This window comes from Hylobates moloch, unplaced genomic scaffold (assembly GCF_009828535.3).
Source record: "Hylobates moloch isolate HMO894 unplaced genomic scaffold, HMol_V3 SCAFFOLD_1, whole genome shotgun sequence".
NCBI classification, from domain to species: domain Eukaryota; kingdom Metazoa; phylum Chordata; class Mammalia; order Primates; family Hylobatidae; genus Hylobates; species Hylobates moloch.
Genome location: NW_026652276.1, coordinates 140039519 through 140062031, shown reverse-complemented (window position 1 = coordinate 140062031; position 22513 = coordinate 140039519). Strand labels below are relative to the sequence as shown.

Below are 22513 nucleotides of genomic sequence, written 5' to 3'. Positions count from 1 at the left end.
GAGGAGCCTGCCAGGATTTGGAGCCCATCTCCTTCTCCTGCATCTCCTTCTGCAATTGATGAACACCATCTTATTTTTAACTAGAACCCAGTCAAGCAGGAGACAATTTTTTCTTGCCTTAGTAGCCCAGTAGCTGTTGTTCCTCCTTAACAATCGACTCATCGGTGCCTTGTGGGCCCGTGACTCCTGCAGCTTACCCTGTTTCTTTGAATTGCTAGTAAACTGCAAACCAAATCTATGATTCACCCTTACCAAAAGTTTTGCAGAACTTCATTTTCATTAGTGTACTTTGTGGACTCATCTCATGTCTGGCCCCATTTCATGTCCCTACACTTTCCTCCCTTTTCCTTATCCTGCACCCCAAAACCAATGTCTATTTTATATCATGTTATTTTACGTATTAGATATAGATTTCCAAAACCACCGTTTTGATTCAAAGTTCTAAGATACATGCATGGAACCAGAGTGATTTTTAATAATTGTGGCGTACAAAATACTATGTGCCTTTTCGGATTGGCTTTGCAGGAAAGGACACTTTTTTAATAAGATCAACACATAAAGGAATAGCTAAATTGGAACTTGGAAGCAGAATTCCAAATTTCTTGCCTTAAATGGTGGCTCACACACTCCTTGGCAGGTAATGAAAATATTTTAGATCTATGGTCAAGTAAGCTCCTCCATTTCATAAGTTCAGAAGCAAGAAAAATATCAGGGAATTAATACAAATTCTACTAAAACTTTTAGAGTACTCTGTTTTAGAGGGGCTCTATGATTGCTAATATTTAAAGCTATATATTGTGAAGTTCTAAATCGTAAGATAAATTACAACATTTCCCTAACCCACTTATCACATTTTCAGGGCATGTTACGTTTCAGAGGGGCATATATTTGGTTCTTTTAATTTGTTTACTTTGTTTCATTATAAAAGAAATACAGGTTTGTGTTAATAAATGAATGATAAAGTAAAAGACAAAAGTCTTCATCCTCTTGCCCTCTCCTCACCTTAATCCTCAGAGGTTACGATTGTTAGCAACTTGGTATCTATCCTTCTAGTTTTTTTCTATGTATAGATACATACAAATGCATGAGCATTGATGTAATGTATATTACAAAAAGAAGCTTTCTATTTCAAATGGATCCAGTGGATACAGCACAATTTATTTGCCCATTCAGTTATTTAACGTTTTCAATGTTTTCTGCCATTTGATTACAGAGCTGAAGGGGAAAACAGAGAGTGGCATGTTAGCCCCTTATTAACGCCCTGTCCACATTCCATATTGAATCCTAGCATATCAGTGGATCATTCACTTACTCTCTCCATGTATGCTCCTGTCCACATTCCATATTGAATCCTAGCATATCAGTGGATCATTCACTTACTCTCTCTCTCATCTACAGCAGGAATGTAATGAGAACAAAGATGGTCATACTCTAACAGTCACATCCCAGTGGCTTCATGTTCCCTGGACAGGACTGCATTCACCAACATGCATCCCAGTGCTCGTGATTATTATAGTACTGTGTGACATTTGCATTACATCTGTAAATTCCCACAATGGCCACCAGAGGGAATCAACCACCCAGCGCATTCAGAGCTATTGAGTCTAGCGCTAATGACACCGGCTTAGCTCTTATCTCAAATGTGTGTCTGCTCACACTGGCTAGCATTTTTTTAAATTAGATTATATTTTTTAAATGGCCATTACTGAACTCCTCTCCAATTAATATATGGAACAATGCAGGCAAAGTGCTTCAGACAGTGCCTAGCTAAATAAACACAGTAAGTTATTATTGTTATTGTCATTCATAAGCCATTTTAAAAAGAGAGAGAACCATTCCTTGCTGTGCTATTATCCCTAACAAATATTTCCTGGCAGAGGCTCATCTATTTAGTAACAGTCCAATGCATAGTTACCACGCCGCTCCCCAAAGTGCTTCTGCCTTGGTTGCTTGAATAACTTCAGGATAAATGAGAGGCTCTAGCCAAGAAGACTGTTACAATTTTTCATTCTTATTTTCTGTTAAATATATGTTGCCTTATATAGCTCTCTCTCCCCCTCCGCATACAATAAAATGCATTTCATGAAATACACACATTATATAGACTTTTTCATCGGAGAATGGAGGGAGATATTCTGGAAAAATGCATTTTTTAGTTACCACCATCACAAAGATAGACTTTTGGACAATATTAAGCTTGTTGTCACTCACAAACCTTATTCAAGCATGTCCATGCCAATGATAAATGGATACTTTCTCTAATAAGTGTTCACAAATACAGCTATGGGAGGATTCCACCAAATTTACCTCAATTTCCATTATTTCAATATGTATTTACACATATTCTGATGTTTATTGACCAATGTTCCATAAAAATCCAAAGGCAAATGAGTGAAGGGTGGTAAGCCTCGAGACCACACGGTGGCGCTGTTTCATCATACTTGAGAAAGGTTTTAGCACTTAGCAGACCATGGCCCCCTGAAAACAGAAGACCATGAATACATGAATTGCCTTCTCTGTGTTACTCCAATTTGAATGAGAGAATCCAATAGAGTTTAACATTTAGCATTAATTCGTATCTGAACAACAAAACAGCACCAAAATGCAAATGTAAGGAATATGAGGAAATCATTGCTGAAAAGTGGGTTGTTGGAGAAATGATACAGAAATGCTTCATGCTGTTAATTTATGCTACCGCTTTTAATAGCAATACTGCAAGCTCTCCCTAGATGTGCAAGGCGTTTTCACTTTCATCCTTATATTTTGTTCTCCACATGATCCAGTGAAGCAAGCAAGGGGGCTTTGATCTCTATTTTACAGCTAAGGAAATTGAAACCTTTCCTCGCACCCAAAGATTGCAAAATCTTCTGCAGCACAAAAGAGTTTTTTGTGTCCTAACATCCTTCTGATGCTTGTGAGAAAGTGTAAATTCCGGTAGGCACTTTACCCAGGCCACCTTGGGGCTCTGGTTTTTTAGTTCATCCCACACCACGCCCAGGCAGATATGGTTGAATTCTAAGGTTTCCATTCTTTCCCATTGACCAGAGCAGGCTGGCACCCAAAATGCTGATCAGGAAGACGGCCTCTCTTCCACCGCCATCACAGAATCCCCAAGGAGCCTGTCTTCCAACCTAGACATGTAAAATGATTTATTATCTGCGCCCTTCAGTTGTAGAACTGAAATCTGCATCCTGTACCTAGTCCCTCGTGATAGAGAAGAGGCAGAAAACAAAACACCCTCCACTCATTTCTTATTCATAGAGCAGCCAATGTAAAATATATTACATACATGATGGATTGGATCCGACAGATACTATAAAAGGCAAGCCGGGGAAGATTAACTAGGGAATGGATTTTTCAATGATTTCCAATGTCTCTTGTAGTCAACAGTGAAGGGAAGGGAAGGGATGAGACAAATGCAAAGAGACACACACATAACTTTCAGTATCAAACTTTAAAATACATTTCACTCTCAGACAAAGGCTCATTGCGTGTTTGTCCTATGCTTTGCTGTGTGCTTTATATACATGATTATTTATTTATTTATTTTTTGAGATAGGTTCTTGCTCTGTTGCCCAGGCTAGAGTGCGGTGGCACGGTTTTGGCTCACTGCAACCTCTACCTCCCAGGCTCAAGCAATCCTCCCACGTCAGTCTCCCTAGTAGCTGGGACTACCGGCTAATTTTTGTGGGTTTTTTGTTTTGTTTTTTGGTTTTTGGTTTTTGTTTTTTTGTAGATAAAGGGTCTCACCATGTTGCCCAGGCTAGTCTTGAGCTCCTGGACTCAAGTGATCCCCCTGCCTTGGCCTCCCAAAGTGCTGGGATTACAGGAGTAAGCCACCGCACCCAACCCAATCTCTTTTAATTACCTTGTTCTACAGATAAGATAAAAAAAAAAAAGAGGTTCCAAGAAGTAAATAAAGTACCTCAAGTTCACCCACCTGGTAAGTACTGAGCAGGACTTGAATCCAGACCTTGTCTTGCACACCCAAACTGCTCTCCTCGTCCGTGACCCGCCCTGCTTGCTTCCAGGACCCTGGCGCTGTGATGGCCAGGACCTACCTGTACGGATACAAACTGCTATCAGCTGCTGGCCACTCTAAATAGGTGGCACCTGAGACCAGACGCAAACTCCTGAGAAGCAAGTGAAGCTGAAGCCTGAGGCCCTTCTTCCTCACAGGCCTCTGTGAGTTGTGGGAGGAGTCATCGAGTTTTCCCGGAGAAGAGAGAAGCTGGGTTGCAATCAGAAAGCATTTCCAATCGGCCATTTTTGGTAAATTGCCTAAAGAGATCTTCAGGAGAAAAAGGATCTAAACTTCCAAGTCTCCAATAATTTTTTTGTGATATCATTTTTCATTCTAAAGAAATGTTCACTTTCCTGCCTAATTTTGTATTTGTAATTGTATATTCTTTTTACAAGAAATCATATGAGCTTTGGGCTTCACAAAATCAGGATCTCCCCTGCCTGTGCCTTTTTCCAGTGGTTCAACATTTTGCCTCCCATCCTCTAAAAGGCTAAACAATTTATTGTGATCTTGAAGCCATCATTGCTGGGCATAGTCCTGAAATATAGTTTTCCTGCAAAAGGAGAGGGAGGGGAGGAAGAAGGAAGGGAAGAAGGACAGAAATGCATAAGATTATATGTAGAGTTAGTAATTCATTTAATGTTAAGGAAGGAAAGTCACCACCATTACGAGCACCTCTTTAAAAAAAAAAAAGCACCTTTCCACATAGACTGGATCTCGTCTTCTCTTATGAAGGTTCTAACTTCCTAAGGATGGCTTCAATGGACCATCCAATAATAAGATAAAAGGTCCACATTGCCGTGGACACGACATGGCTAAAGACAGGACCTAGACTTTGTTCCCGGGACTTTGTGGCATATTGTTAACACAAATCACCTGATTATGTTAGCCAGCAATGATCAGTCATGTATTCTTTCGCCTTCATCCTGCTTCTCCAGTTAGAGGGTTTCGAAAATTCCTTAAACAATTCAACCACTTGTTAGGGAAGGTTTCCACAGCCTCTTGTCTCCTTTGTCACACGGAAGTTCCCCCAAATCATCTTGGCTGCTTACATCTACAGAGCTATAAATGGGATGCGAGTCCTCGGTGGGGAACGCCAGAGCCCTCTGAGGGTGGGGAGCTTGGCGTCACACCAGCTTCCTGGACCTGCACTATCTGGGTTCACTAGTTATACTGACCAGACTGGCAAGTCCCCCTGTGGGAAACCTTGTTTTGTGCCCCTCTGTAGGCATCACCTTTGTTTTTAGGTGTATTGATCACCTGAGGATTAGGGTTCAGGCCCACGTCATTCTAGGGCCTCAGGGTCAGAGCAAGTAAGGTGATAAAGTAAAAGGGGTTAAATAATCTTATAAACAAATATTCACACTGGAGATTTCTTTTTTTTCATTTCTTTTTATGAAACATTTATGTACGCTTTATGGTTCTAAAGCACAGGCTGCTGTTTAAGCCATTAACAGAATGAAAAGAGAAGGAGAAGGAGAAAAGAGAAAAGAAAAGAGAAGGAGAAGGAGAAAAGAGAAAAGAAAAGAGAAGGAGAAAGCTCTTTAAATGTGGGGGCAGGGGAAAGGGGTTAGTGGAACTTCATCTGCTGTGTGTTCATACAGAGCAGAAATAAAGAAGTGTGTGTTTATCCTACGAAGCCTATAAATTTTAAGGAAACCCACCTGTTGCCGACCCAAAAGCCTTCTGCAAATTTACTCTTCACAGTATCTGACCCTCCAGGCTCATTGTTCTGTATTGTCCTGGATTGATATGGCCTAAAATCAAAACTGCTTTCATAGCTCGGAACTAATTTAATAGCTGTAGTCTAGAATTAAACTTTTTGGTCATTCATTTTGATTAATTGCTAAAAGAAATTCTGGCGCCTATACCCCTAAATACAATTTTATTTTGTGGAAACAGAAAACTTAGTTTCCAAAAAAGTCAATCTCCATCATAAATTCACCATCCAGGCTTGAGTGGTTTGACGTCTGGGTGCTGCATCTTGGAGACAGTTAAACATATAATGGAAGCCCACGTGCAGATGTAGAGGTACTGTTAAAAATTTCCTCCTTGAAGATGCCGTTTAACTCCACAGAGTAGCTTTCTTTGTCTTAATTCTCTGGGTTTCCATTTTTAAAAGAAAAAGCTATCCTCAAAGGCTTTATAGGGTTACTAATTACACAATGTCACCTATCGACAGAAGAAAGCCATTATGACAGTCTCCAACTGTCTGAAATTTAAGTAGGCTTACCAAAGCTCTTAACATGACAAACACATGCATTTGTAGGACGGTTCCTGTCCCACTGAGATTAACTAAATGGTCTGGGGATGGGCAAGGAGAAAGAAGGGGAGCATTTGCAAAGTAGCGGGCTCCACTTTGGAGGAAAAAATTCCTGGGGTTGTTTTTGAGGTCCGGCTGAGAACCAAGAGCAACAACGAAGCATCTATATTTTTTTCAGCGCATCATGTCTATTTTTCACGTAGCAACTCCCTTCCGGGCATTCGGAAAACGCTCCTCGTCGGATATTTCTACCCACAGGATGCTCTTTCTGTTTAACATGGAAGTAGCTTTGCATTCTCTCTGCAAAGAAGAGGTCCGGTATCCCGGCGGGAGAAGCAAAGTGCCACTGGGTGCCGGAACGTGGAGGTGAGGGCTCGCAAGAAGAAGGGTGGGGCTTGGGAAGGAAAAAGGCGCGGCTCGGAGGAGAAACCGGCTGCTCACAATCCGCGAAGCCAGAAGTTACCCGGCTCCTGGAACCACGTCCACTTCCCTCAGCCAGTTCACTCCTGGGTTTCATTCTTCAAAAGCGATTTGTATTTGTGCCTCTCTTCCGTGTGCTATAAAGAGAAGTGACCGCTAGAGGGCAATATGGTGCAAAATAAGAATTTGATCGCTCATGAGAAGAGCTGAAATAATAAGCATATAATAGACGGAATGAAATAGAGGTATTGTGAAGAAGTGTGGTGAGTAGGCTTGCCGATCCCCGTTCTCCATATCCATACACCCCCTCAAATATACAAACTTAACTGAATGGCAAAGTATCTGCACTGCAGAAGCTAACCCATCATTTATTTTCTCTCTCTTAGTTTCTGAGAGTTGGGAGGAGTTTTAGGGAAATTGAACTCCTCAACATCAAAACAGGGTAGTTTCTGGAAGCTTTCACCGTTCATAAGCCCAGAGTATAAGATCAAAGTAGTGGTTCTCAACCGGGGGGCAGGGGAGACAGGGGGAGTTTGCTTCCCAAGGAACATTTGGCCTTGTCTAGAGAGATTTGTGTTTGTCACAGCTGGGGGGATGAGGTGGACATAGATACCAGCCCCTAGCGGGTAGAGGCCAGGGATGTCACTCAACACCCTACAATGCATAGGACTGCCTCCAATAACAAAGAATCATCCCGCACAGATGTTCATAGTGCCAAGGTTGTGGAACCCTGGTCAAACGTGAGTGCACAGCTTGTAGATGCATTTCTATCAAGTGAGGGTGAGGTTCTGTCCTCAGCGCTTCAGCTCTTCTCAGCGTTGACAGGCATCTCCTATGCATTGTGCATCTTTCCCCTAAGTAGACCTGCTCCATATGATTGAAATGTGTTGCCGCAGGTAAGCTGGTCTTTCAGATTCCTGCAGCACAGAGACTCATTTACTGCAAGGCATCTGCCCACTAGGACCTGGACTCACAGAGCCTTCTGAGGTGGATTCCCCAACCCGCCCTTATGGGAGCCTCTAGGCAGTTTAGTCAGGGACGTGGCTTCCTCCACTCACTAGCTGTGTGATCTTAAACAAGCCTTTCAGCCTCCTCTGTAAAATGGCGATGATAATGACACCTACCTCCTGGGGTCTTGTAAGGAGCAAATGAGCTCATAGGTAGAAAGCCTGATAGGCCCGTAAGGTCGTAGGCATTTTCTTCTCTTTCTCCCATAGTACATGGTTCATTCTTTGTTCCCTTCTAAAGGACTTAGCCCAAAGGCATGTGCCATGTCTGTCCTTGTCTTATCACATTTAATTTTTTTTAAAAAATCTTATTTTAATGTGTCATTACTGCATACTTCATCTTTGTCTTATTATTATTCAATTATTCTGTCCAGAGACAGTACAGGGTGGTGATGACAAATTCTAGACCCAGCCTGCCAGAAACTGAATCCTGTTCTGCCCTCCCTAGAAAGCTGATCTTGAGCGAGTTATTTAACCTCCTTGAACCTCAGTTGTCCCCCCTGTAAAATGGGTGTGATAACAGTACCCATCATTGTACAGATTAAATTAATTAATATTGGAAAAGTACTTGGAACAGTGCCTGGCACATAGTAGTACTAAATAAGATAAAAATAAATGAAAACAATGGTGATGAGATTAATACTATTTCCCCCAACACCTAAAAATCCAACCTAAATGCACCAGAATAACAACTGATGGGATGGCTGAAGCTAAATTTACAGTGCCAGGATTCCAAGGTCATTCACCCACAGGCTTGAGGAAGAGAGCTTCGTTTGCATCTGAGAACATCCATAGTGCAGGAGCTCCTCCACATCTGGCCCAGTCGTGTAATTTTACTAAGAAGCCAACTTGAGCAGAGTCACACAGTGGGGAAGCAGGACGGAACCTGCTGGTCAACACCACAGCTCACTCCTTTTGGCCTACATTTAGTTGCTTCAATCAATAACCACGATACTGACCTGACACTGTTATTAACCTTCTCTGTGACTTACAAAACGCTTCCCCGTATCCTGCAATGGCGTTGTGTGGCTTATCATTTGCCCTCTGAGAATACTTGATGCCTCAAGGGACATTCAATTCAAAGTACCTAGAAAATATTAGCTGGGTTTTTAATTCTTCTACCAGTGGACTGGACTTCACCTTGAATAGAATACCACTAATACCACTGAAGGAAAAATTTAAAGGAAATAACATCAAACAGTGAACACTATACAACTAGGTTATCACAGAATTTTTCTCAAAAAATCTGCTGCCCTTCAAGGGTCACTTCTCGGTTACTCACCCCATTAGCACCTTATAGTTACCTAGATGTGTTTCTTATACTGTGTTGTAACTACAAGTCTATTTTTCTCCTCTTCTATGAAATTTTTTTTTTTTTTTTTTTAGATGGAGTCTCGTTCTTGTCGCCCAGGCTGGAGTGCAATGACACTATCTCAGCTCACTGCAAACCTCCACCTCCTGGGTTCAAGCGATTCTCCTGCCTCAGCCTCCCTAGTAGCTGAGATTGCAGGAGTGTGCCACCACGCCCAGCAAATATTTTGTATTTTTAGTAGAAACGGGGTTTCTCCATGTTGGTCAGGCTGGTCTCGAACTCCTGACCTCAGGTGATCCACCCACTTCAGCCTCCCAAAGTGCTGGGATTACAGGCGTGAGCCACGGTGCCCGACCATTCTATGAAATCTTAAAGGCAGGACGTTCGTCGTCAACTCTGTCCTCAGCAGCCCAGGCACAGTGCCAGGTGCACAGTCAATCTGCATAAATGTTTGCTACTGCTTTGGATGGTGACACCACAGTCACCACCACAGGAAGCAGATTGTAAGTCATGGGCCCAGGGCCAGGAGGGCAGCATTTTCCCAGAGCATGGCATGTGGACCATGGCTGAGATGATTTTAGGTGGAAAGAGATTGATTTTAGATAGGATGTGGACAAGGTATAAAACAACGTTGAATCATATAATGAGAAAGTTATTCCTTACCCAATGATCCTTTCTGATTTCTTTTTTTTTTTTAAACGGAGTTTTGCTCTTGTTGCTCAGGCTGGAATGCAGTGGCACAATCTCAGCTCACTGCAACCTCCGTCTCCCGGGTTCAAGCGATTCTCCTGCCTCAGCCCCCTAAGTAGCTAGGATTACAGGTGCCCGCCACCACGCCTGGCTAATTTTTGTATTTTTAGTAGAGATGCGGTTTCACCATGTTGGCCAGGCTGGTCTCGAACTCCTGACCTCAGGTGATCTGCCCACCTCGGCCTCCCAAAGTGCTCAGATTACAGGCATGAGCCACCATGTCTGGCCAACATTTCTGATTTCTTCAGGGAGAAAGTCTCTGGTGGTAATATGTCTTAATCTCTCTCTCTCTCTCTCTCTCTCGCTCTGTCTTTCTCTCTCTCTCTCTCTCCTATCAACATCTTTTGGACAAACTAAATACATCTAAGGCTGAAAGCCAAGAATGTTTAGCAGATAAAAAATCTACCTAGAATTTAACACATTGTTCTCAATACATCTGTTTATGACCATCTCTTCTGCACAGCAAGTGGTAACATCAGTCTTCATTTTCCATCTCTGGGTAAGGCAGTTGTGCTCAGCAAATACCCCTGGTGCGCCCCTCCACTTCCAGCCCCTTTGCACTTGGGGGGATCATGTGACTGGTCACCAACGAAATGGAGTGGAAACCTATATAACCTCTGGGCTAAGGCATTGACGAGCAGGTGCACAGCCCTCCAGTCATTCTTCCTCTGCATCAGTGGCCCTGGAGGTCACATTTTGAGATGGTGGCATTATACAATGGAGTGAGCATAGATCTAGGCATTGCCATCTATCTCCAAGAAAAGCTGCCCTGGAAAGTCATCTGATTTGCACTGGATTTCACATGAATGAAAACTAAACCTTTTTTATTTTAGTTTATTTTATTTTACTTTAAGTTCCAGGATACAAGTGTACAATGTGTAGGTTTGTTACATAGGTATACGTGCACCATTGTGGTTTGCTGCACCTATCAGCCTGTCATCTAGATTTTAAGCCCTGATGCATTAGCTATTTGTCCTAATGTTCTCCCTTCCCTCGTCCCCCTATCCACCAACTGGTGCCGGTGTGTGATGTTCCCCTTCCTGTGTCCATGTGTTCTCATTGTTTAATTCCCACTTATGAGTGAGAACATGTGGTGTTTGGTTTTCTGTTCCTGTGTTAGTTTGCTGAGGATGATGGCTTCCAGCTTCATCTATGTCCCTGCAAAGGACATGATCTCATTCCTTTTTATGGCTGCATAGTATTCCATGGTGTATATGTGACACATTTTCTTTATCCAGTCTATCATTGATGGGCATTTGGGTTGGTTTTAAGTCTTTGCTATTGTAAATAGTGCTGCAATAAACATACATGTGCATGTGTCTTTCTAGTAAAGTGATTTATATTCCTTTGGGTATATACCAAGAAATGGGATTGCTGGGTCAAATGGTATTTCTGGTTCTAGATCCTTGAGGAATCACAACCCTGTCTTCCAAAATGGTTGAACTAATTTACATTCCACCAACAGTGTAAAAGCATTCCTATTTCTCCACAGCCTTGCCAGCATCTATTGTTTCTTGACTTTTGAACAATCGCCATGGTATCTCATTGTAGTTTCGATTTGCATTTCTCTAATGATCAGTGACGTTGAGCTTTTGTTCATATGGAAAACCAAACCTGTGTTGTGTTAAGCCTTTGCAATATCTGGGTTTATTTGTTACTGCAACAAAGCCTAGACTATCCCGACTAATACAACAGTATTTTAAAACTTTTAAGATTATAAATAAGCGAGTGAATTTAAAGAAAATATTAACTACATAATGGTCCAGGACATAACAAAAATGTTTGAAAGTGATACTCAAATGCCACCTAGTGCTTATAGTCTTAGAGTTGATTTTACAAAAGAGTGGAAAGTCACTCCCCACCTCCTCTCACCGGGTTCCCCAAGAGACCTGGACCAGGCTAGGGTAAAATGCAGCCCAGGGCTCTAACAGAACAAAGTGAAATTGTAGTTTCGAGGATCAAATGTGCTGCCTTTTTGGCAACCAGCTGAATTAACTGACTCTAAAAAGCAGAAGCAGTATAATTAGAATCATTAGGAGTCCAGAGAAAAAGACTTAAAATTACCCACTTTTCCCTGGGTAGTATGACAAACTCTCACTATCTTTGATTTTATGAAGCTCAGCTTTCCTACAGCCCTGTCACTCTATAGATTGGAAGCATGATTTCATACCACGTACTTCAAGGCCAATTTTTCCTTGTCTGGTCCTCATAGTCTCATGTGAAGTTCATGTTATTTGTTCATTCCCATTATGCTAGACAGACAATGGATGCACACATAGTTTTCATCTTGGGGATGATTTAGTAATGATCAAAGGTTATACTGTTTCAAAGTGGGAAGCAAGGTGCACAGACTCGCTTGCCTCCAATTAATTTCTCTTCCTCAAAGAAAAGTCCGGATGGAGGGAATCTTGAGACTTAGATACATCTGGGGTGCTGTGACAAAGAAGGAAAAACACAAAACAAGTTATTAGGGAACCTGACTCCAACACTAGTTCAGCTGTTTGGCTTTGAGCAAGCCCCCTTGCCTCTCTGTGCCTGTGTTTTCCATCTTTAAAATAGAAATATCAACAGTTACCTTAGCCAGGTGACTTGTAGTGATGTGGAGACAGACGATAGACATGGCAGTGCTGTGAAAATCACATGACCAGCAGCTAACACACCATGAGTTCTGGGTTCTCACCACGTAATGTACTCTGTGCTGGGCACTTTTCATACTTCTCATTTAATCCTCAGAACAACATATGCAGAAATTGCACTATTATCCCCTTTCTTTTTTGTTTTTGTTTTTGTTTTTATTTTGTTTTTTTGAGACAGAGTTTCACTCTTGTTAACCAAGCTGGAGTGTAATGGCACCATCTCGGCTCACTACAACCTCTGCCTCCCAGGTTCAAGCAATTCTCCTGCCTCAGCCTCCCAGGGAGCTGGGATTACAGGCATGCACCCCCACACCCAACTAATTTTTTGTATTTAGTAGAGACGGGTTTCACCATGTTGGTCAGGCTGGTCTCGAACTCCTGACTTCGGGTGATCCACCTGCTTCGGCCTCCCAAAGTGCTGGGATTACAGGCATGAGCCACCACACCTGGCCTAACCCCTTTCACAGATGAGAAAACCAAGACTTAGTTGGAGAGGGTCAGTCACTTCCTAGGAGTCACTCAGTTGCCAAGGGGTGGGGCCAGAACTCAAAGTCAAGTGCCAGTGGCCTTGGAGCTGGGGCCCATCCGAATCCCTGCCCCTCAAAGCAAGGTGTGGCTTGTTATCAACTCTGGGTCTGGCTTCTCTGGACTGTGACACAGCCCCGCTGTTTTGAAACTCCATTTTTCCACACGGGGTTAATCCAAAGAGCCTGCTGGGAGAGGAGAGGCGGCTGCCAGCCTGTTGCGCGCTGCTTAGCAACCGGTGAAAACAAGCAGGAAGGGAAAATGAGCCTCAGGCTGCGGGGGAGGAGTGAAGAAGGGGGAGACATTTGGCCCTGCCTAATCTGGTTGGGTTTGTGCCGCGATGGGCATGCGCTAATCTGAATGCTTTCCCCTTAGTGTTACCTGGTCCCTATGCTGAGGAGATGCCAGGACCAACAAGGAAGATAGAAAATGAAAAGACCCCATGACCTAAGTTCAACCTCCACCTTAGTATTTAGGCTGCCTGTAGAAGGTGTGTGCAGGCACCAGCCCTCAAAGGGCCTGGAGATAAGCCAGAAAAAGAGCTCAGTTCTCCAAAGCCACTGTTGGCTGAGACCCTGAGAGAAGACAATTTCAAATGAGTAAGAAAGCCTTGATAAAGCTCCACCCATCCAGGAAAGAAAGTAGGGGAGCATTTCAGACTTCCAGCTAAAAGGTTGGAGGTTACAGTAACCTCCAGCTTGCCCAGGATATCTTTCTTTTGCTTGAGTAATTTAAAAACATCTCAAAATCTCACAGAAATCTTCATGCCTAAAATCTGTCTATGCAGTAGGAGCCAGTTCATGAAAAGTAATTAATCACATGACATTTTGATTAATGTAAGGAATTTGAGGAATGTGAGTTTCAGGAAGGTGAGAATGTCTTCTCCAAGGAGTTCTCTAATGGAAATAACAAGTAAAGTACCACGAATGGAAGACCAGCATATCTGGAAACTAGTGTGTTCCTTGCCACTAACTGCCTGTATGTCTTTAGGGATGCCATTTATGTATTCTCTCATCACACATCTAAAGAACCAGGCTGGGGGAAAAGACACAATGGCCCTGTCTGGCCTTGGGGTTGCTTAATGTCTCTGGGGAAGGCTGAGGCCTGAACAAGCCAGTAGCATTTAGCATGGTCCATGCACTGTGTGTCACCATGGAAAGGCATTATGGAGTTGCTGAAGCTCCAGTGGAATCCAGAGGATGAAGACAAGCTTGGCATGTGTAGAAAGGGGAGACAGGTATTGCGGGAGGAAGGAACTGCATGCACTGCCTTGTGGGGGAGTGATGTGGAACTTCATGGATCAATGGGAATGGGGCACAGTGAGTTTGTAGGGATATGGCAGAAGATAAACCTGGAGACGTAAGCCAAGCTCAGATTCATTCCATAGTGCATTCAACACACTGAGCCCCTACCATGTGCTGGGCAATGTGAGAGCAACTGGGATAGAGAAAAATCCCTGCCTTTGCAGAAATTCCACTGGCACAGAGTGGAACAAGGTCCTGAAGTTGAAGGAAAAAACATAGAAGCACAGCATATATAATATGACAAGGACTAAGGCAAAATACACCCATGAGGAGGGGGATAAGGAGGTTGCAATGTAGTTTGAACATTTGAAACAGGTTCTATAGGAGGCAAGAGAACAAGCCTTGTTGGTGGCTAAGGGGAGAACATTCCAGAAAGAGCATATAGGACCTGAGTACTATCTTAGTTCATTTGTACTACTATAACCAAATACCTGAGACTGGGTAATTTATAAATAATAGAAACTTGTTTCTCACAGTTCTGGGGGCTGGGAAGTCTAAAGTCAAAGCACCAGCAGGTTGGTGTCTGATGACGGCTGCTCTATGCATCCAAATTGGTGCCTCAAATGCTGTGTCCTCATATGACAGAAGGGCAAAAATGTCCTGGGAGCTCCCTTCAACCTCTTTTATAAGGTTGCTAATCCCATTCATGAGGGCTCTGCACCTCCTAAAGACCCCACCTCTTTATACTATCACATTGGCAGTTAAGTTTCAACATATGAATTTGGGAGACACATTCAGACCATAGCTAGTACAAGGGGGCAAGCTTTGTCTTCACAGCTATGGAGATAATAGAGTTTAATCCCAGAATCCAAACAAGCATATTTCAGTTTTTGAAAGGACCAATCTTATACCTCTAGATAGCAGGTAAGTAGAGAGAAGCATTGGGAAACAACTGGAAAATATCAGAAAAGACACAAGAGGGCTCTAAATGAGAGGGAGTTGGGGCCCGGGTGGGATTTGAAAACAGATAGTGGAACTAGTGGTTGGAGGAGCTGCTGCTGTGTAAGGCTGGCTGGGAGTGGGGCGGGCAGAGGGAGAGAGGATAGTGGTGACAGAGACTGTTGGGACAGGGAGGGGTTATGAGGTGATGTTTGATCTGACCACCTACTTACTATGCCCAGTCCTTGGTGCCTTGTGTCCTACCTGATGTCACCACTCTCACTAGGACAAGAAGGGCGGCCTGCACCCTACTTCTGGCAGTCAGCTATGCACATGAAACGCTGCTCCTCATGCCTGGGGACAGCATGTCTCTCCATGTGTCCCAGCAGCATAGCCTCACTCCACGAGGAAGGACGCATGTCACACCACCAGCTGGCAAACCTTTTTATTGTAAAAGTCACACCCTACCCTAAAATAACATGGCAATGAACATTTCTGCATGGGGGAGCATGCCCTGGTGTCTGTTAATTAGCCAAGAAGCCATGCTTGTTTCCTAGTGCAGGGTGACTGCATAGTCAGTTGTATCCAATTTGCTGCATCAAGCTAATTTGTTTTCAGATATAAATTAAAGCTGCTGTCCCAAACCCACCGTGCTGCTTTTCCATAGAAACACTTCAGTCTGTGTTTAATGAATTTTAAAGAAGAATAAAATATATACAGAAAACTGCACAAATATTGAAGTGCTCAGTTTGATGAATTTTCACAAAGTGAACGCACCTATGGCACCAGCACCCAGCTCAAGAAATAGAACATTCCAGCACTCCAAAGTCTCTTGCCGGTCTCAGTCACCACCCCTCCCAAAGGTATTCCGACTTCAAATAGCATAGTTTAGTTTTGCCTGTCTTAATTTTTTGTAAGTGGAAGCCTAGAGTGTGTGCTCTTTCTTGCATTGCGTCATATCCACATCATGTTTGCAAGATTCATCCTCATTATTGTAAGTAGCAATAGTTTATTCCTTCTCGTCTCTAGACAATATTCCATTGCATGAATATACATTTTATTTATCTATTCTGCTATGGATGGGTTGTGTCTAGGTTTTACCTGCATTGGAGGCTGCTGCTGTAAACATTTTCATACATGCCATTTGCTACGAATACATACAGGAGTGCAATTGCTGTGCCATAAGATATACTCACGATTAGCTTTAGTTCAGAACATATATACTACCAAAAGTCTCTCTGTTAAACACACTGCGGTACCCTGGATTGGATCCTGGGACAGTAAATGGGCATTAGGGTAAATATAGGTGGAAGCTGAATAAAGTCTGGAGTGAAGTTAATAGTAATTTGTTGATGTTGTGACAAATGTACCATGGTTTTTTAAGAGGTTAACATTAGGGGAAATTAGGTGAGAGGAAGTATATGGAAATTGTATTATTTTTGCAACTTATGTGCAAATCTAAAGTTATTCCAAAATAAAAAGTTTATGAAAAAGAAAAAAGACTTTCTTAGTGCACACCTCACTAAGAATTACTTTTTTTTTTTTTTAAAGGCTTTACAGCATTTATCTAACTTGCCTGATGAGATTCACCTGGAGCAAATTCTTGTACCCATTTCTAAAAGATTCTGATGTCTTAGATCTGCAACACGACCCAGGATTAGATTTTTAACAAGTGCTCACCTCACCCAGAGTGTCCTATCAGACAAGCTTAAGAAATACCGAATGACACTGCAGTGGAATTAGCATAGTTTTAGGCGTCAGCTAAACTCAGGTCCACATTCCATGTCAATTACTTACCAGGTGGGTGATTATTTCAGCACATTACATGACTTGCTAGAAAATTAGTAGTAATAATGTCTTCCTGTCGGACCACTGTGACATCTAAATAAGGTGCTGCAAGATGCCTAGTACAGGGCTGGGCATACTTGGGTTTGTGTAATAGTTTTTTTGTGTGTGTGTAATAGTTGACCTGAACACCTTATATTCTGATTTTTCCCCTCTAAGGAGAACAGAAGAGGCTAATAAATTGTGACCATGGTTCTTCAACAAGTTACACTAAGTCTCATGCCCTTTTTCCAGAAGATAGCTAACATCAAGGGAGTGGGAACTACAATCTCCTCTGCAAGTCCCCCTTTATTTGGAGATTGTATTTGCTCATTCATTTTCTGATAGTGGACATTTGCTCTTCATGGGCCAAATGAGGACAGAATCAGACTGGACATTCCCACAGGCTTCTGCCCTGAGGGAGTCACTAATTGCCTGCGCAGAGGGCCCAAGCACGGCTGTGGCATGAAAGCAACACCCTTCTGTGTCCCCCGTTCCCAGCCAGCCACCCCAGCACAGGCTCCAGAACAGCTGGGACGCTGGATGAAATCCCTGCTTTGGCGAAGCACAGGAAGCAGTGTGGGCACAATATGAGCATGGCTCAGCGTTGTGTTTCATGGGAAATAAAGGGACAGTAAGCTCCTCTGGCTGCTTTTTGTCTCTTGATGTCCTGAAGCTTCCGTCTCGTTGTAATGGAAAGAATCACCCCTAATCTTGCCAAGTCCTAAAGTATGCTGCCATGAATTGTCTGTTCCCTTGCCCAGATGAAATAATTTATAATTTTTCATCATTTGTGAACATCTTAGAAAAATGTTTAAGGTCCTAGGAAGATGGGCATGGTAGAGGCATTGGCTAAAAGGCAAAATAGTGAAGAGATAATGAAGGTTTGAGGCCTGTGGTGCAGTGCTGGAGACAAGGGCTTACAGAGAGAGTGTACACCAGCACGGAAGCAGGGACAGAGGGTGAAATGGGGGATTTTCCTCTACCAAAGGACAGTAACCCTCTCCAGCAAGGCCACTCTCACTGCCAGGCCTACTCTAACCACTCATTTAACACAGAGCTGGTGGGGCCTGATACCATGACTACACTACTACTATTCAAAGTATCATGCCAGAGCCCTTCCTGCCCCTGTCCTCAAATGCCATCCAAGTCCAAGAAAATGTTAGATGGTATTATAACATCTCAAGGCTCTTTTGCCAGTTAAAAGAAAGAAAACAAACAAATAGCAAAACTTCCTTTTGAGACCAACCAAAGCAAAAAAAGAGAATTTACTGGGAAAACCTAAGGGTAGGCAATAGAGTGCAGCCAGCCTCACAAGCATTCTAGAAGCAGGATGTGACAGTCACCAGAACCAAAGCAGTGACTTGCCCATGTCTGGACCATCTCTGTTCTCTGTTTCTCTTGACACTTCTGCTTCATTACAAAACCACCCTCTCCCTTTCCTGTGCACATGGCACTGTTCATATAGCTAAAAATAATGGCCCCAAACTCGAGAGCCCTGCCATCTCCAAACTCTAGCAAACCAATCAACTGAATAACGTTTCAACTTCTAGGGGAAAAATCCCATGGTGCCCAGCCTGGGTCGGGATATGGCCATTTCCATCTGGCCATGTAAACTAAGCATGTTCCAGGTTTACAGTCCTTCGTGTACTTGTGGGGAGAGGGTAGCAATTTTCCAAGAAACAGGCTTGGTCTTAGTGGATACTCCAAAATACATTTATTACTGGTGGAAAATTACTGCTACTGATTCAGAAAATATTTTTAGGTCCTCTGTCATCTTCTTCATATCTCCCCTGGTCATCAGTTCTGTGTTATCTACTTGAATGTTGGGATCCAGATGAGAAAGAAAATAAGGTGAAGGAAGACATTCATGACAAACCATTTTAATTTTAAAATTATCTGGGGATAGACCATAGAGTCTGCAGATACAACAAGACTGCCTGAATGCCCTTTCTCCCTTCAAGCACTTAAAATTTATGTTGGACAAGAAATGTCAGCTAATTCTGCAAGTTCTACTTATGGCATGGAGGAGATGCGTGCACAACTCACGGGCTGAAGGCACAAACAGGAGAAGCCATAAACTGTTACACAAAGGAAGAAAGACAGGGTGGAAAGGCCAGGAATGAAAAAGTTTCTGATAGCAGGAAAGCTGGCTCAAGTTAATGAGACAATGTGCGACTTGACATTCTGGATGGATGTCAGTGGTTCAGTGTTAGGCAGACCTTCTGAGATGACAACTTCCATTCAAACCTCAGCCCTGGATGGCAACCTGAAACCCAAGGCCATGAGCAGTGAGCATGTGTGAGCCCAGCATGGATTAGTGCGGTGGCTTTGGGAGGCCCTTCCAGACGGCTGCTTCCTCCCTGTGTACCATTACCCAGAAGGCAGGGGTGCTCTGGGAGCTACAACAATACTAAGTAATTAAGATAAAATGTTCTTGGCTGTGTCTAAGGCATATTCTTTTATGACAAGAACAAAGGGCTAGTTGATGAACTAATTTTTGGTAGGCAAAACTGCAGCATCTATTATTGAACTAATTTTTGGTAGGGAAAACTGCAGCATCTATAAATGAACGCTTTGGATTTTTGTTTGTTTGTTTTTCAGCATCTCTATTATAATTTCAGTTCAGATACTTCAAAGCTCATGTTCCCTAATTTATTATTGCTTGCTATGGTCCTCAGGGATACAGTAATTGAATTTTACTGGCATGATTACCATATCCATCAACAAGCGAGTCTTCCTGAAATAAATCAGTCAAAGCCTGTTGGTTGGACCACTTTGCTCCACAGGAGAGGTGCCCAGAGCAGAATCCGGTCTCAGCAGAGAAAGTTGTAGTGTTTCTCTGGCCAGTGCAACAGGCTACTGCCTGTCAGCCAAGTGCAAATGAGGCTGTGTGTGGCCAGCTCTGAACATCTGTGGAAGCAATAGGAGCACAAGGATATTTGAAGAAGAGAAAAGAAATATATATTTGAAGAAGAAAAAAGAAAAATACCCCTCCAAAGGGATTGCCCCCCAAATGACCAGATTCTAATTCTATTGCAGTCAAAAATAGATGAGCTTCTAGGAGACGGGGATCTGCATACTTGGTTGATATCCAGGAAATTCCATGATGAGATGTTAAAAATTCCGTCTTAAAAAAAAAAAAAAAAAGCAGATGGACAGCCTACGTCCTCTCCTTCTTACATCCAAAACAGGAAAATAAAAATCATAATTTTACACGCATTTTAGGGCTGCACAGGCGCATAGAGATCATCTAAATCCAGACTCCTCATTTTACATAAGAAGCTCAACAGGGTCAAATGATTTCTTATCGCAATGTGATATTTAAGATTTTTTAAAAAGCAATCTGCGTCCTTCAAAAATTGACACCCAAATACAAAGTGCATAGGACTGGGCTGTCGCTCGCCTCCTCTGAGCCTCCGGGGCAAGCCACTGAACGCTGAGCCTTGCGGCTTCATATGGAATTGGAAATAGGCATATTGTTGGCTTCTGTGAGAACTGAGATTAGACATACAAGGGTCTAACAAAGCTGCCGGCACCCAGTCTTGGCTGAATTTCATTCTATTTTGATATTAAGGAAATAGGAAATTTATTTTTAAAACACAGTACTATTAGGAAGTCAAGTGTCTGAGAAGACCGGACGCTTACAAAGGAGCTGCTCCTTCCCAAGCAGTACCCCTCCATATTTGAGAACACAGGAGAGAAGGCAGGCCTCTTAGGTGAGCACCTTCAGATTTCTAAAGGCATAAGGCCAAGGATTTAGGGTAATTTTGCCTGGGCAGCTGAAATTCACATGCCACTGGGAGTCTGCAAAAAGCTTTGGAGCCCCAGGCGCTCTTTGACCCATACATCATATTTCAACTCAGATACCCTCAGGATCCTCTGACAGTAGGTGACTCTTCTGATGAATGAGTAGGAGGCCTACGCTCCATTCCCCAGGCCTCGTGTTTCCACATCCAGATCCTTTGTCAGAAAAGATCGACTGTTCCACCATTTCCTCTGCATTTTCCTGCCTCTTTCTTATTAAATTCATAATGAAGAAAAAGCTCCCAAGTGAATCACCATCAATGGATTGGATGCTGCTATGTGTTAAATTGTGTCTCCCCTACAATTTGTATGTTGAAGTCTTAGCTCCCAGTAGATCAGAATGTGGTCTTATTTGGAAATAGTGTTGTTGCGGATATAATTCATTAAGATGAGGTCATATTGGAATGAGGTGGGCCCCAATCTAATGTGACTGGTGTCCTTATAAACAGGGGAAATTTAGGCACAGATAGTCCCACCAGGAGGACACCAAGTGAAGATGAAGGCAGAGATCAGGGTGATGTGCCCATAAGCCAAGGGACACCCAAGAATGCCAGCAAAACACGGAAAGCCAGGCCAGAGGCGTGGGACAGTGGAACAGATTTCAAACTCCAGGCCAGAAAGCAATCAGCACCATCCTGGGGTGAAGGGAGGACACAGCACCAGCATTATCCAGGGTCACATCCCTCACTCTGGCCTCCTCTAATCAGATGGCAATCCGGCAATCTTAGCCTGAGAGATGATAACACAGATTGTCTATTTTTTGCAGCCTTAGTCGGCTCCCTTATAAGGAAAAACTATGCCCCTTGAAGTCTTGCAGACTGAGGAGCTATTGTGAATCTGATCTTTTAGAGGAGAGCCTAATGCCATTTTCCCTTTTCAGTAAAAATAGAAAAAAGTTAAAAAAGGAAGGAAGATGTAAGAACCAAATACTCTTTCTGTCTCTCTCACTCTCTGTCTCTATCACACACAAACACCACACACCTATACACATACATTCTTTTCCACTGGACTGTGCCTCCTTTTCTGGCTATTTATGCACAAGAATAGAGATATTGGTGTCTGTCCCCTGGAGTAATGATGATAAATATGTCAAGGTCAGCAGCTTCATCAGCCATTGAGACAGCTCACTCTGGCAATGGCAGATAATCATTCACCTGGTGGGCCTAGTTGCCTACACCTTAATTCATGCCTCACAGTGTTGCTGAAATGTTCCTTATCTCACAAAAACACTTGTCTTATGTCTTTCTGGTGCAGAAAGAAATTCATAAATTATTGCTATGCCTTGGATTTTTTTTGTCTCAGTCATGATTTTGTGGGGGAAGAAGCTACTCAAGAACGGGGATGAGATGAAAAATAAGTCATCAGTGTGCATGCAACAATATCTTGTTCCATGTCCTATAAAGCAAAAACTCAGACTCAGTAGATCCAAAAGATCTTTGATGAAAAATTTCTCCTACTGTCACTCCCTTTGTAAGAGGACTAATGCTTTCCCAAGGTTTTAAAAATTCTACTGGCATTTATTGAGAACCTACTATGTGAAATGCACTATGCTAGGTGATGGGACATAAATAAGACATAATCCCAGATTTATTATATGCAATATGAAGTCTACAAATAGTGCACTAAGGGCAGAAATCTGTACTAAATTATCCAAATGCTCATTTTTGAAAACTATATTTCTACGTTAAAGATAGAAAAAGTATTGTGCTTCCAGTCGACTGTACCATCTTACAGTATCTGTCAATTTTTAACCATGACTATA

General features: G+C 42.7%; 1 protein-coding gene across 1 annotated transcript in view; it reads right to left on the bottom strand.

Moving 5' to 3' along the window:
• Positions 1-12146: 12146 nt before the first annotated feature.
• CPVL (carboxypeptidase vitellogenic like) overlaps positions 12147-22513 on the bottom strand; it is a 267444-nt gene continuing 257077 nt past the window's right edge. Inside the window, exon 15 of the mRNA XM_058446171.1 lies at positions 12147-12209. Coding sequence (XP_058302154.1) covers positions 12192-12209 — 18 coding nt within the window. The 3' untranslated portion in view covers positions 12147-12191. The remainder of the gene's footprint in view (positions 12210-22513) is intronic.